We start from the raw sequence: 15,228 nt of genomic DNA, 5'->3' as shown, positions 1-15,228 counted from the left end.
ATCACAATATTTCTGGTCTTTAATTAATGGCAGATTATGGATGCTTTATTAAATTGTATAAATTCCAGCTTTAAAATTCTAGTCTATAAAGTACAAAAAATTTAAGAAATATGACTTTGTTATATCATTAACCAACTCACATTTTATTTTCTGCCAAACAAAGGTGTTCCTTAAGAAGCTGAATTTCAGATTCTTTTTCTTGAAGTGCTATCTGAGACTGATATTCTTTGTCTTGGTTGGTCACCAGCAAAGCTTCTAGATTCTGTATGGAGATTCTCTCATTTGTCATCTGACTCCTGAGGAGTTCTATTTCAGAATGAGCAGAATCTAACTCATTCTCCATCTGTACAATAGGAATAGATCTATACTTACTCCCATTCATTCACTTAACTGATCGATTATCAGAGACTTAAAAATTTTCTGTATTATGTTATAAACTAACAAGCCCTTTTAATTTCTTGATTAGAAATATTGCCCTCCTTACCAAATATACACACTCAGTATCACTTTCCCCAACTCGTTTATCAGAAAATTCAATAAATAATGAGTTATTAATCCCAAACTACAAATTCCACGTCCAGCTTTGATGTTTGTTTATATACTGCACGAGGCACGAGGCACGGAATCTGTGCGAGAGTAGGCCTTCCTTCCCCCAGCTGCCAGCGTTGGCTTCCCTCTGGCACCAGGACATGGGCTTCCCTTGCAGCTCCAGCTTTGTCTGGAAGGACATCTGATCTAATTAGCATATTACACTTTAATTATTATAGATTTCTGCAAGACTGACATGGTGATACTGTGACTACTACTATGTACTGAAGCGAGTTACAAAACCCTAACACCTTATAAAATGCTATTGCACTGAATTGTTAAGGAAGATAAGAGGTCATTACACATTCCCTCTCTTGCATAAACCTGTGGAAAGCTTCAATTTCGAAGGTTATTTTGAACCTGCAATACATTCTGTAAGTCAAATGTTCCTTCAAAAGGAAGTAAACCAGAGATTACTATTTATTTTTAAAACAACCCTACAATTATCTCATGGGCCCAGTGCACAGATTTGTGCACCAGTGGGGTCCCTCAGCCTGGCCTGCGAGATTGGGCCAAAACTGGCTCTCCAGCATCCCCGGAAGGTCCCAGATTGCAAGAGGGCACAGGCCAGGCCAAGGGACCCCACTGGTGCACGATTGGGGCCAAGGAGGGAGGTGGAAGGTTGGCCAGCTGGGGAGGGACCACGTGAGGGCTGAGTGTGTCCAGCCCATCTCACTCAGTCCTGATTGGCCAGACCCCAGCAGCAAGCTCACCTACATTCACAGTGTCTGCCCCCTGGTGGTCAGTGCTCATCATGGTGAGGATTAAGTGGCCTTAGCATATCATTAGCATATTAAGCTTTGATTGGTTGAACAGCCGCTTGGACACTATTATTCTATATTATTCTATAGGATTATATAAGCACAAGTAAAATGTGAAAAGATAAAACTAAGAATAAGGAATTTAATAAAAAATAATTAGGGGAGGAGAAGGTAGATACAGAAATAAGTTCCTAGACTAGGAAATGATATCTAACAATACAATGGATAAGTTTTGCAGATAGAAAAACAACAAGGAAACAAACAAATAACACACTAGATCAGAGTTAATTGGTATTTTTAGAACATTTCACACAAAGCAACAATATACATTCTTTTCAAGCACATATGAAACATTTTCAAGGGTATACCACATGTTAGTACAAAAAACAAAAGATTCAATAGATTTAAGAAGATTAAACTCATAGCAAGCATCTACTCTGAACCTAGTGGTATGAAACTAGAAATCAATCATAAGGAAAAAAACCTGAGAAATACACATAGAGATGGAAGCTAGGTAACATGTTACTAAACAATTGGTTAACAATTATATCTAAGAAGGAATAAAAAAAAAAATACCTTGAAACAAATGAAAATGAGAACACAACCTAAAATCCAGTGTGAATTTATGATAAAAACACTCTCAAAGTATAAATATAGAAAACAAATAAACCTATAAAATTCTAATGTCACCCCAATTTTTGTAAAAAGTATGTTGCTCCTACATATATAGAAATACAAAGATAAATAAGATGGTGCTTGCCCTGAAAATCTAAACATATATGGATTTTCAAGGCAAAAAAAATGTATGCCAGAAGCATTTTAAAATTCAATGAGAATTATTAACCTGACAACATCCATTAGGATAGCTATTATTTTTTAAAAAGGAAGAAATTAAGGGAATGAAAAAATAATAAGTGTTTCAGATATTATAATATGCATTATTTTTCCCATTTGAAAATGCCAGGTAAAAAACATTTTTAAAGAAAAATTAAGGACATAGCATTTGAATTTTTACAGTGACTATCTATTCATGAATTATTTTCATCATTAAAATGTTCTTGCTAATTTACAATAGCTAAGATTTGGAAACAGCCTAAATGCCCATAAGCAGATGAATGGATTGGAAAACCATGGTACATCTACACAATACTGCTGTAAAAAATGAATTCTTACCATTTGCAATAGCATGGATGGTTATGGAGAGCATTATGCAAAGTGAAATAAGCCAGTCAGTGAAAGATAAATACCAGATGATCTCATTCATTTATGGATAATAAAGAACATTACAAACTGCTGAGCAGAAATAGAGGCAAAGAAGCATTGAACAGACTGTCAATGCTGTTGGGGAGGGGTAAGAGGTCAACTGAAGGACTTGTATGCGTGTACATAAGCACAACCAACAGATGCAAGACACTAAGGGTAGGTGGACGAGGGCAAATGCTGGGGGGTAGGGGAGGCCAGGGGGAGGTCAGTGTGGGGGTGGGGGGGTAGGGAGGGGAAGGACACACATGTACTACTATTTGTAATACCTTAAACAATAAAATAATTTTTTTAAAGAGTGAATGAAAAAAAATAAATGTTCTTGCTAAAAAAAAAAGTTCTTGCTGAAATAAAAAAGAATTTAAGGTGAGTTTGACAATACTGGCATATACTTCATTAATAAAATATTAATAATGCATTCTTACAGAAACCAGCTAGATACATGATTCTCAAATGCAACATATCCTCCTAATAAATAGACTAAAACTAAAATTTCAATAGGATTTGATAACAGAAATGTAAACATGACCAAAATTTGTTGATTCCTTAATTACACTATGCAACTCGTATACATATATTCCTTTAGGATCTGGCTCCATTTATCTCTCTAGATGCACCTCCAGCCATTTTCCCCCAGGCATGCTACACTGGCATTGAAAATCACTTACTATTCACTGAAGAATTCCTTTTGCCTCCATCTACTCCCTGTTGTTCCCTGTGAAGGAAATGCCTCATCTCTTCTACATTCCTTAGTGCTTCCTTGTGAAGTCCTTCCGGACAGACACAGGCTGAATAGGAACTCCCTGTCTGAAACCTCGAGTATTTCTTATTAGTATAACTTTCATCCCAAATTACTTGTTTGTCAATACTGAAATGTCCTTGAGGGCAGGAGCCTGTATCTTTTGCACATTACAGTCACATAGCATATTCACAGCAGCAAGCACCATGTCAGGGACATGTAGATAAATCAACGGAATTACAGTTTAAAAGAGCCCCGTTAGTAAATAAATTTAGCTTAAAAGAATGCCATTAAAGTTATAATTTAGCTGGATAAACCTCAACCTCATGGGATCTTAACTGACTGGTATGTAAATAAATGTGTTTTATAATTCTTCTGGCTAAAAGTAAATATAAATTAAATACTCAAAGAAAGATTTCTGTTTTGTACTTGAATTGTTCAAATACAGCTGTCAAATTAATCTCTTGGACTTAAAAAATAGAATCTAAAGATGAAAGACATGGCTTGATGTAATATTTTTTAAAAACTTGCTTTCTAAACTTGTAATAACTTTATAGCAATAGAAAAAAATTAATGCATTACATACCATTTCAATTTCTTGATCTTTGGCAACCAGCTGTCGATTAAGAATTTCTTTGCTTGAGTCAAGTTTAATACAAAGTTCCCTTGTGGAAGACAAGTCTGCAAGGGCAGACACCTTTTCTAAGTGAACCTTCTGAAGCTCCTCTTCCATCTTCACCAGAAATTTATGTAAGGTACAAATCTGGGACTTGTAAGACCTTTCTGCATTCAAGTGCTACAAAGACCACATTATTTTTTAACTTGGAAAAGGACTACGACATGAAACACAAAATGGGCAATTTTTAAATGATACTACACTTATAGTATAAAGAATTTCAGTCACAATTCACTCCTACCTTTCACCTGCCTCACTCAATTTCTCACTCATTAAATAATTTTCTATTCATCCATTTACACACCCACCCATCTATCCATCCATTCTTTATTTATTGAGTATATTCTATGTTCCAGTAAATGTGCCTAGATGTATATCCAATGGTAAGCAATATGATCTGCTCTCATAAAACTTTCGACAATGAAGGAGTCATGCATCAATAAAGTAATCACACAGGTGATGATTAATCCATATTAAGCAAATACTTCTAAACTTATATAAAAAAAAAAAGGAAAGTGACCTAAACTGAGAGGGGCGGGGAAGTCAGAAAAGGTTTTCCTGAGCAAATGGCAGTTGAGCTGAATGAGATCTGAAAGGTGAGTAGATATATATATACACACACACATAATGTGCACAGGGGATGGAGGGGTTGGGGAGCCTCTTTTCAAGTCAGGAGTGCTAAGTGCAAAGCTTTGGAGGGAGTGTGTAGAAGGAGGGAAAATGACATATTCCAAGAACAGAGACAAGGTTAGTGTGGCTGGAGCTTAGAGACCACCGGGAAGTGTTAGGGGACACAACTGAAAAGGTATACAAAACTTACAAGACAGGGCTAGTCTAAAAATCAGGTGTTTATCTACTGAAAGGTCTTAAAAGAAGGAGGTGATGCAATCAGTTTTGTGTTTTGAAAAGATTATTCTGTATGTTTCCAGTTCTAGTAAGTTAGTTGACTAAGAGGAAAACTTTCTCTTAAAGGCTAAAATAAAAATAAAAATGTTTTATTTTAAATTAAAAATAAATGTGCTTGTAAGGAAGAAAGAAAAATTCTCACATGCCAAAAAATGAGAAAAATAACCCAGAGCAGGAAGCAAATGAACATGCTTAAAAGTTTAAAAGCCCTAGCCAGTTTGGTTCAGTGGATAGAGCAATAGTCTGAGAACCGAAGGTTCCCGGGTTGGATTCCAGTCAAGGACACATAACTCAGTTGCAGGCTCCTCCCCAGCCCAGGCCCTGATTGGGGCTCGTGCGGGAGACAACCAAAGTATTTCTCTCAGACTGATATTTCTGTTTTTCCCTGTCTTCTACTCTCTCTAAAAATCAATAGGAAAATATCCTCGGTGAAGATTTAGAAAAGCAAGTTTAAAAGACATTAAAGAAAAGTTGGAAAGAAGAGAAATATGAAGAAGACTCAAATAGTACTTCTGAAAGAAAAAGTAGTCATAAAGGTGAAAAATTAATGAATGTATCTAAGAACAGACTAATAGAGCTTAAGAGGGAAGAATAAAAGACAGATCACAACACAGAGGAATAAATACATGGAAACTATGATTAAAATGTTAATAAATATTTGGGATAGAATTCAAAAAAGCAGCCTAGTATAAGCATCAGAACAGGCATATAGATAAATGGAACAGAACAAAGAGCCCAGAAATCAATCCATGCCTTTATGGTCAGCTAATATTTGACAAAGGAGGCAAGAGCATACAATGGGGTAAAGACAATTTCTTCAATAAATTGGGAAAATTAGGCACATGCATAAAAATGAAACTAGACCACCAACTTACACCATAACAAAGAATAAGCTCAGGGTGGATAAGACTTAAGTGTTACAAAACCATAAAAATTCTAGAAGAAAACATTTGCAGGAAAATATCAGACATCTTTCGTAGCAATGTTTTTGCCGATATGTCTCCTTGGGCAAGGGAAATAACAAGTGGGACTATACCAAACTAAAAAGTTTCTGCACAGCAAAAGCAACCATCAGCAAATTGAAAGGGGAACCCACTATATGGGAGAACATTTTGCCAATGAGACATGTGATAAAGGACTTTCTGGTGTTGAGTCGTAGAAGTCCAAATACATAAAAGACTTCTACAACTCAACACCAGGAAGACAATCAGATTAAAAAATGGGTAAAGGACCTAAATAAACATACAAATGGCCAAGAGACATGAAAAAATGTTCATTGTCACTAATCATTAGAGAGATGCAAATTAAAACCACAATGATATGTTATTTCACACCTGCCAGAATCAACAAATCAACTAATGACAAGTACTGACAAGGATGTGCAGAAAAGAGAACTGTAGTGCACATTTGGTGGGAATGCAGATTGGTGCAGCCACTGTGATCCCACTTCTGGGAATATAATCTACTGAAACACCAATTTGAAAGATTATATGCACCCCTATGTTCACAGCAGCATCATTTACAATAGCCAAGATCTGAAAACAGACCAAATGCCCATCAGTAGATGAGTAGATAAAAAAGCTCTGGTACATTTACATAAGGGAAAACTATGCAGCCATAAAAGAGGAAGTCTTACCTTTTGTGACAGCATGGATGGACCTGGAGAGTGTTATGCTAAGTGAAATAAGTCAGAGAAAGACAAATATCATATGATCTCACAACTTACGAACAAAATAGAAACAGAGGCATGGATACATGGAACTGACTTAAAGCTGTCAGAAGGAAGGGGCTGGATTAGATGAAAGAAGGTAAAGGGGTTTGTCAAAAAACATATGCATAACCCATAGACAAACAACAGTGTGGTGATGGCCAGAAGAAAAGGAGGAGGGGCAAGGGGGAAGGATAGGGACATCTGGAATAGTGTCAACAATAAAAATAAATTTTAAAAAAGAACCATGCGCGCGCACACACACACACACACACACACACACACACACACGTGCGCGCATGGTTTATACTCAGCAATCAGGAAAAGACTACAGCCATAATAGAGATAAACTATAATATATACAAAATCAATCTCAAATAAATTAAAGATTTAAATGTGAAGGGAAAAATATAACATACTTTCAGAACTTTTATATGATAATGTAAGAAAATATCCTTCTGGTATTGGGATAGTAGGAATTTCTTAAAGAAGACATGGGTTAAAAAGTTAACTAATTCCAGTAGTACAAAAATTTAAAACTTCTATTTATATTGCACAGTGAAAAGACATGCACAGATAAAAAGATAACTGTTAATATCTTTAAAAAGATTATTATAAAGAATATGTATAGTTCTTTTAAATCAATATGAAAAAGATAAATAACTCAATAGAAAAAATAGGGGAGTTTAAGAAAATTTGTTCCAGAAAATGGAGAGAAAATTCATAAAAGAGGAATCCCAAATCGCCAGGAAACATGAAAAGATTCTCAATTTCATTTATAATTGAGGAAACAAACTCAAAAAAAATATGGAAAAATTTAAAAGTCTGGTAACATCAAATATTGATTAGTATGTTAGAAAATGATAATTCCATGATTTCTGGTGGAAGAATAAAACTTTCATAGAGCAATCTGACAATACTGAGAAGAGTTAAAATTACACATATCTTGCATACAGTTACTCCACTTCCAGGCATAAACCTGGAGAAATATATATCCAAGTGGAAATTACAAAGGATGTGTGCTGTGCCATTTGATTATTTAAAAAAAGACAACTACATTTCCTTCAATATAATAATACATTTTAAAAAGAAATATTTAAACAATGAATATAGATGTAGTTGTTTAGATGTGCATTATATCAAAATAAACTTCAAAATTATAATATTGAGCAAAAAATGCAAGTTTCAAATGGATTCCTATAGTATTTTATCACTTTTTAAAAACTTAAAACATACATTATTATCTGTGGGTGATAGATATATAGAAAAGTAGAAACATATGCAAACGAGTTCTACAACTGACTGGAATCTTATATAGACTTACTGTGAGGGAAGAAGAGAAAGGAAAAGGATAAGGAGTTTGATCTTGTAATGTTTTGTTTCTTTAAATAAAGAGAGACTTGAAGCAAATAAGGCAAAATGCAGCAACCTTAAACTTGGGAGGAGAGCAGAATCATGTGTTTTCTATTACCTGCTTTTGCACTTTTTTTGGTATGTTTGAATTAGTTCCTAATTTTAATACGTACTACAGATTGTTCTTGTTATAGGGCAGGTGGTAGATTACAGGAGAACCAGAGTGCATATAAGAACAGTTATTAGGCTACATTCACAGTATACTTAAGTAATATAAGTGTTTGCTTATATATTTAACTTATGAAAACTCTTAAATGTGATGCAAGATGTACTACAAACACATTTTCCCAAACTCACCTGCTCAACCTCTCTATTGAGGGTATCTACCTTTTTAGTGATAAATTCTAAGTCGAGGGTATTTTTATCTGCCTCTGCTTGCTCAGCCTTATTTTCCAAGTCTTCAGCATCTTCATTGGTTTTTTGGAATTGGCCCATCTTTTGCCAATTCTCAGATTCCTGAAAAGCAAGTCTTAGGTATTACTTCAAAAGATATAAAATAGCCCAGCCAGGTGGCTCAGTGATTGAGCATTGACCTATGAACCAGGAGTCAACAGTTTAATTCCCGGTCAGGGCACATGCCTAGGTTGCAGGCTCAGTCCCCAATGAGGGGCGTGTAGAAGGCAGCCAATCAACGATTCTCATCATTAATGTTTCTATCTCTCTGAAATCAATAAAAATATTTTTTAAAATAAACATAAAATGTTCAATATATAATTAAACATTATTTGTCAGGTCACTGGGAATTTGCTAGCCATGAGAATCACAACCTTGAGCAATCCCATCTACCTACCCTCTCAATTTAGAAAACTGATCCTCCAGTAATTAACAAAAGACCAGGACCTCGATGAAAAAAATATATATATACCAAGTGCCCAGAATGACAGAACAACTGGGACGACCAATGGGCCTGATTGGGGTGGGGGGGAAGGAGGGGAGGATTACCCTCCCTCCCCCCCCACCCCAATCAAGGGTGGGGCCAGCCTACCTTCTGCAGCTCCCCCTGGCTGGCCAGCCTCCCATGTCCTCTCACTCTCACTCCTGCTGGCCCAGCCCAATGGAGGCAAGCCAGCCAGACTCCACCTGTGCACAAATTCATGCACCAGGCCTCTAGTGTTCTTATATTTTCTTCTGCCTTGACCTAACTGTGTCTATCTGTTCCCTTGTTTCTGACAACATTTTGAGTTGTACTGGCCACAGAGCTTCTGACTGCTTGCATATGTTAAGCATCAACTTCTGATAATTCTCTTGACTTAGTGCATTTGTCTGAATCCTACTTTTCATTCAGTACCCCAGCCTTAATTTTCTTCATCATGGACTGTTATATGATCCAATTTTGCTCACTGTTCTAAAAACTTGTTTTAAATAGCTCAGAAGTAAAATATCAAATCTATGCCAATAAACACAATTCATAAATATACATCCAGGTATATATTGGGTATATAACATAGAATCACATTTTTAAAACCTTAAAAGTTCTAACATGACATTTTGACTATGTAGGATTTTATTTCTAGAGGAAAACAAACAACACAAATAATATACTATGTTGAGTAATCATTTTGAGGCTATATTAAAAAACATATTTTAGTACCCTGTTTCCCCGAAAATAAGAGTGTCTTATATTAACTTTTTTTCCCAAGGTTGCGCTAGGTCTTATTTTCAGGGGATGTCTTATCTTTCTATGCGCTAGGTCTTATTTTCAGGGGATATCTTATCTTTCCATGCGCTAGGTCTTATTTTAAGGATGTCTTATTTTCGGGGAAACACAGTAGTATTTTATAACTTTGGTAAACAATTTAAAAGACACTAGAACTCCTTCCTTTCTACCTGTTAATAAATAGTGCATTTCCCTATCAGAAACACTGGTCTAAATTAATTAACTAAACAACGTCCCACTCTGTAAGGCTTTCAAAACAGACTTAAATTCTCACAAATATAATAAATCATGAGTCTGGCTGAAATTCAGTTAATATCACCACCTTGTGACCTGGTGTACCATGACTAATGTGAAAGACCTTTGCAGGCTGTTAGTTAATAAGTTAACAAGCCAAACTACTGTTTTGGCTTTTAAGATTCAGATACTCCAAATGTACCAGTAGGGATCTGATGGGTATTTACCATTTTACTTAAAATTACAGTTGTATACAGAGTATGTACTTGGGAGGTACATGATAAAATATAATGAACTAAATTTAACCCATGTCTATCTTTGCTCTCTTTAAATTTCTGTAGCACTTACTATTTAGGTCATTTTCTTAAAATGGCCTTATAACTTTATGTAATTAGGCATGGATGTACAGTCTCCCCAATAACTAGGATTTCTCAAAGATAGGAACTCATTTTTATATTAAATTTAGTTTTATGACTAGATGATATAGGTTCAAAGTTCAAGTGATGAAAAATAATTGCCATAAAATGTCTCTCCTGTCCTTTAACCATTTTGTGCCTCTTCCTGTGGCAACTAAGAAGCCATGTTTGATCCTTTCTTTGTATCTATTCAAGGCAGCCAGAGCAGTCTAGGGTCCTAGATAGGCAATAACATAAAAAAAGTAAAACTGCTTTTTGGTCTTCTCCAATTCTCTCCTCCTTCAAGACGTCTTTTCTTCTTTTTGGACATATAGTTAACCCATAATTGTCAACCCGTCATTGTCAACACTAAAATATGGTATGCATTAAAGGAAGGCTTGATTCAGCTCTCCTCATGAGTAGAACTGATCAATAAGTGTAGTGAAAACTCTTAGGATATCATTAGCAAAGAGGGGAAAATATATACATACTTCAGACTTTAATATATTTTTTAGCTTGTTAACCTCCAAATTAGTGTCTTGGACCTTCTGTTTTATATCATTAAGTTCATTATGTGTATCATTCAATTGTTTAGACAGTGCCTATGAAAAAAAGATAGCTAGATTTTAAAAATTTTTAAATAGCTCTATATCAAATACATCATAAATTTTAAAATATTTATTATAATATGAAAAGTTAAAGTAATATACCTACTATATAAAGTGAGAAAATATGAGTCCATACAGAAAATGGGCAAAGAACCCAAACAGATAATTCACAAAAAGAAAGCACAAGTGGATAATACTTTAAAAAGTTAAAAAAAAAAATGTTCCAATAATCTAATTAAGGCAATACTAATTAAGACAATGAAATAGTATTTTGTCTATCAAATTAGCAAGGATTTAAAGCTATTCTGTTATACAAGGAATGGACATTTCCATTATCATTGAAGTAAACAAACAAGAAGCAAATGGGTGATTTGCTATCTGGTGATATATTGAGAGACATTTTTAAATACTAATAAAAACAAGGAAGTGCCTAAACCGGTTTGGCTCAGTGGATAGAACATCGGCCTGAGGGCTGAAAGGTTCCTGGTTTGATTCCGGTCACGGGCATGTACCTTGGTTGCGGGCACGTCCCCAATAGGGGACGTGCAAGAGGCAGCTGATCAATGTTTCTCTCTCATAGATGTTTCTAGCTCGCTATCCCTCTCTCTTCCTCTCTGTGAAAAATCAATAAAATATATATTTTTTAAAACAAACAAGAAAGTGAAGTATGTTGCTTTTTGTTGAAGATGGGAGATGAATACATGCATATTCATTACATTTGAAAATATCTAATTTAAAAAAACATTTCATAAGCTTTTACTTGGTTTGAAATTAAATCTAATAAAATTTAATGAAAAGGAATGTTCATTAGGGATCTGATGGGTATTTTAATATATTTTTGTTATATTAACAATATTTTTTTTCATATTAAGTGAATGATGCAGTAAATAATAGTATCTACCTAATGGTATAACCACAAAGAACATTATATCTCTATGAAAAATGTTGGAATAATTTTTAATACAGAGAAAAAATATCCATCTATAATTAGTGAGGAAAAATCAGGATAAAACACTAAAAATAAATCATCCCAATTTGTTAAAAAATTGTGATATTGAGGGTGAAATTTTTTTAGGTTTCTGTTTTCCAAATCTGTGATAGGGGTTCTTAATCTGTGGTCTACAGAGGGATCCATCTTCTACCCTTGGGCCTATGACTCAAACAAAGGAAAAAAGTACTCTTGAACACATGAAACTTGTTATACTGATTTTGTTCTGATTACAAAAAAAATGTTTATAAAATGTTAACAAAGCAGGGAAGTGATTATATTATTATAGTAAGCTAACGAGCCTACAAAATATTTAAAAACTGATTATGCTGGACTCTCTAATAAGTGCTTTCTATACATATTCTCATTTATTCTCCATTTTTACAGATGATGTAATGAAATTCAGAGAAGTTAAATGAGGCAGGGGGATTCAAATTCATGTGAGTCTTAAACTTTTCACTCTACTGCCTCCCTATGAAACCAGGAGGTCACCGTTCAATTCCTTGTCAGGGCACATGCCCCAGTTGCAGGCTCAATCCTCATTGTGGGGCATGTGGGCAGCAGCTGATTATTCTCTCTCATCACTGAAGTTTCCGTCTCTCTCTCTCTCTCCCTCTCTCTCTCTCTCTCTCTCCCTTCCTCTCTGAAATCAATAAAAATATATTTAAAAAATAAAAAAAACCACAGACTTTTATGATGCAAACTAAACATATTGAGAGTGATAGCAAACTGGGGAAATCACTGGGGCTGAAGAATTTTCAGAGGGGAAGAAAGCTTCCAAATAAAATTTGACCTATTTTAGTGATCAAATTAAAATGATGATACTAGAAATGAAAACTGTGGATAAAGTACATTGGCTTAGAGAGGAAGTGATTAATTATAAAAGAAATTTTCCTGAAAAGAATCACAGTGCTAAATAAAATAAAAATTAAAAAATGTGGCCAAGTTCATGCACTCATACTTAAACAGAATAATAGTCTATCAAATAAATCTATGATTTTCTGAAAGGTTTCTTGCCCTCTCCGGTTTGGCTCAGTGGATAGAGCGTCAGCCTGCAGACTCAAGAGTCCCAGGTTCAGTTCTGGTCCAGGCACACAGACGATTGTGGGCACATCCCCAGTAGGCAGCTGATAGATGTTTCTCTCTCATCGATGTTTCTAACTCTCTCTGAAAAAAAAATCAAAATATATTCTTTTTTAAAAAGTTTAAGATTTTTATCTTCATTTGTTGAGTTACTTCTAAGGTTTAATACAAATTTATTAATCTCCTATTCCCTCTTTTCCTTAATATTTAACACTTTATGTCTGAGAATCTCATTTAGAAATTATGTTTCATATTGTGTGATAAAGATTAAAAAAAAATGGCTGGTTTCAAAGCCTGAGCTTTTCTATAGAATGAAAGGAGAATCAAGCCTCAGAATAAATATATATTTACTGGAAGAAAAAGATACTAGGAACAAATATACCTTGTTTTCCTTTTTAGCTTTAGAAAACTGTTCTTGGAGATTGTCATTCTCACGAGCCAAGATCTCTCTTTTCCTGGCAATCTGAGCCAGTTCATTATTTGTTTCATCCAACTGCCAGCGCAACCTGGAAATGTCTTGTTCACGTTTAATTAGCGCTTCAGTAGAATGCCTATTGCACAAATCAAATAGTACATAGAAGAGATATTTTACCAAAACAGAACAACAAATTTTCACATGACAGAAGAGGTACAATTAACAAGAGAACATATCAAGAAGTTTTAGCCGAATCAGGCTTGGCTCAGTGGATAGAGCGTCAGCCTGCGGACTGAAGGGTCCCGGGTTCAATTCTGGTCAAGGGCATATACATTGGTTGAGGGCACATCCCCAGTTGGGAGCGTGCAAAAGGCAGCTGATTGATGACTCTCTCTCATCAATGTTTCTAGCTCTCTATTCCTCTCCCTTCCTCTCTGTAAAATATCAATAATATATATATATTTTTAAAAAAGAAATTTTAAACATTTAAGTTTATAGGAATTAAATACTGCAAAGATAGTGCACTGGAGCGTCTCAATGTTGCCAACATTTCACAATAAAAAAAAGAGTGCTAAATATACATAATACTCAATGACTAGCTAAGTATTTAAAAACTTGTGACTTCAAATATAAGAAAGCTTTCTTCCTACTTCTAGCTGCCATGGCTTAGTCTCCTTTGCAGGCTCCTCTTCCTCTGCCCTCTTAAAACTTAATAGTTCTGAGAGCTTAACTCTCAGCTTTCTGATTCATCTTACTCTAACCTTCATTCAGACAAATACTATCCATATCCATGGCTCCCAAATCCATCTATACCCAGATGACTCTGAAATCATTACCTCCAGCCTCAGCCTCTTCCTTAGACTCCAGACTCATATTTAACTGCTTCCAAGACATATCCACAGGTGTCTGGTAATTCATAGAAAATCATATTTTCCCACACTTTCTACAAGTCTACCATTCATTCCCAGTCCCAAACCTGGAATTTTCCTAGATTTTCTTCCTTGCAAGCAGCTTACCCATCTTGCAACTTCCCAAACTCAATCTATCATCATTCTTCAGCCTGGGTCATCTTTGTAATGCAAAAATCTCCTCAAAATTCCTTTATGAATTATTTCCCAAAGGATAAAATCAATATCCATTTGTCTGTAACTGTTTCTCTGTGTTTAGCCTTTCTTCCCTTCACATCTCCTTTCACACTTTGGGTTCTAACACTTACCTATTTGTTATTCAAATGGCTCCTGAACATTATCTGTGGTTCTTTATGGTTTTTTTGTTGTTGTCTTTTCTACCTTAAATGTGCTTTCCTTCCCACCCCTTGGCAAACACCATATCCTTTTTTACTTCCCTACACATACTTCCCTATAATATTGAAAGGCTTCTCCTTCCAATATTAGAAAGTTTTAAACTCTATAGATAACACTAGACCCCTTGTTTTTTATTATCTTTTGCCTAGAGCAGTGTTTCCCAAACTTTTGACATATGTGTACCCCTTCTATAATTTTCGTAACGCTGAGTACCCCTCGTACTCATGAGAACGTAGAATTAGGCGCAGCTAAGCACGGTGCAGTGCATATCCCCACCAAACTCCGGTGCAACGTGTACCCCCACCAAACTCTTCCCGTACCCCTGGGGGTACGCGTACCACACTTTGGGAAACACTAGCCTAGAGCAAAAATAGTACTTTGCTCCTAATAAATACCCAAATTCTTATTGAATAAGTGGTTTACCTTGATGCATGTTTTGTCTCAGGGATAATATTCTTCATGCCTGAAATGGCCTTTTCCTTGAAAAGTAATA

General features: G+C 35.2%; 1 protein-coding gene across 1 annotated transcript in view; it reads right to left on the bottom strand.

Moving 5' to 3' along the window:
- LOC311612402 (testis-specific gene 10 protein-like) overlaps nt 1-15,228 on the bottom strand; it is a 48,909-nt gene that overhangs the window by 2,625 nt on the left and 31,056 nt on the right. Inside the window, exons 13-18 of the mRNA XM_084865327.1 lie at nt 15,159-15,214; nt 13,399-13,567; nt 10,829-10,939; nt 8,349-8,507; nt 3,935-4,144; nt 141-343 (exon numbers count right to left, since the gene is read on the bottom strand). Coding sequence (XP_084721453.1) covers nt 141-343; nt 3,935-4,144; nt 8,349-8,507; nt 10,829-10,939; nt 13,399-13,567; nt 15,159-15,214 — 908 coding nt within the window. The remainder of the gene's footprint in view (nt 1-140; nt 344-3,934; nt 4,145-8,348; nt 8,508-10,828; nt 10,940-13,398; nt 13,568-15,158; nt 15,215-15,228) is intronic.

Source organism: Pipistrellus hanaki (assembly GCF_964339955.1).
Source record: "Pipistrellus hanaki genome assembly, chromosome: 18".
Lineage (NCBI taxonomy): Eukaryota > Metazoa > Chordata > Mammalia > Chiroptera > Vespertilionidae > Pipistrellus > Pipistrellus hanaki.
This window is presented reverse-complemented; position numbering and strand designations above follow the sequence as displayed.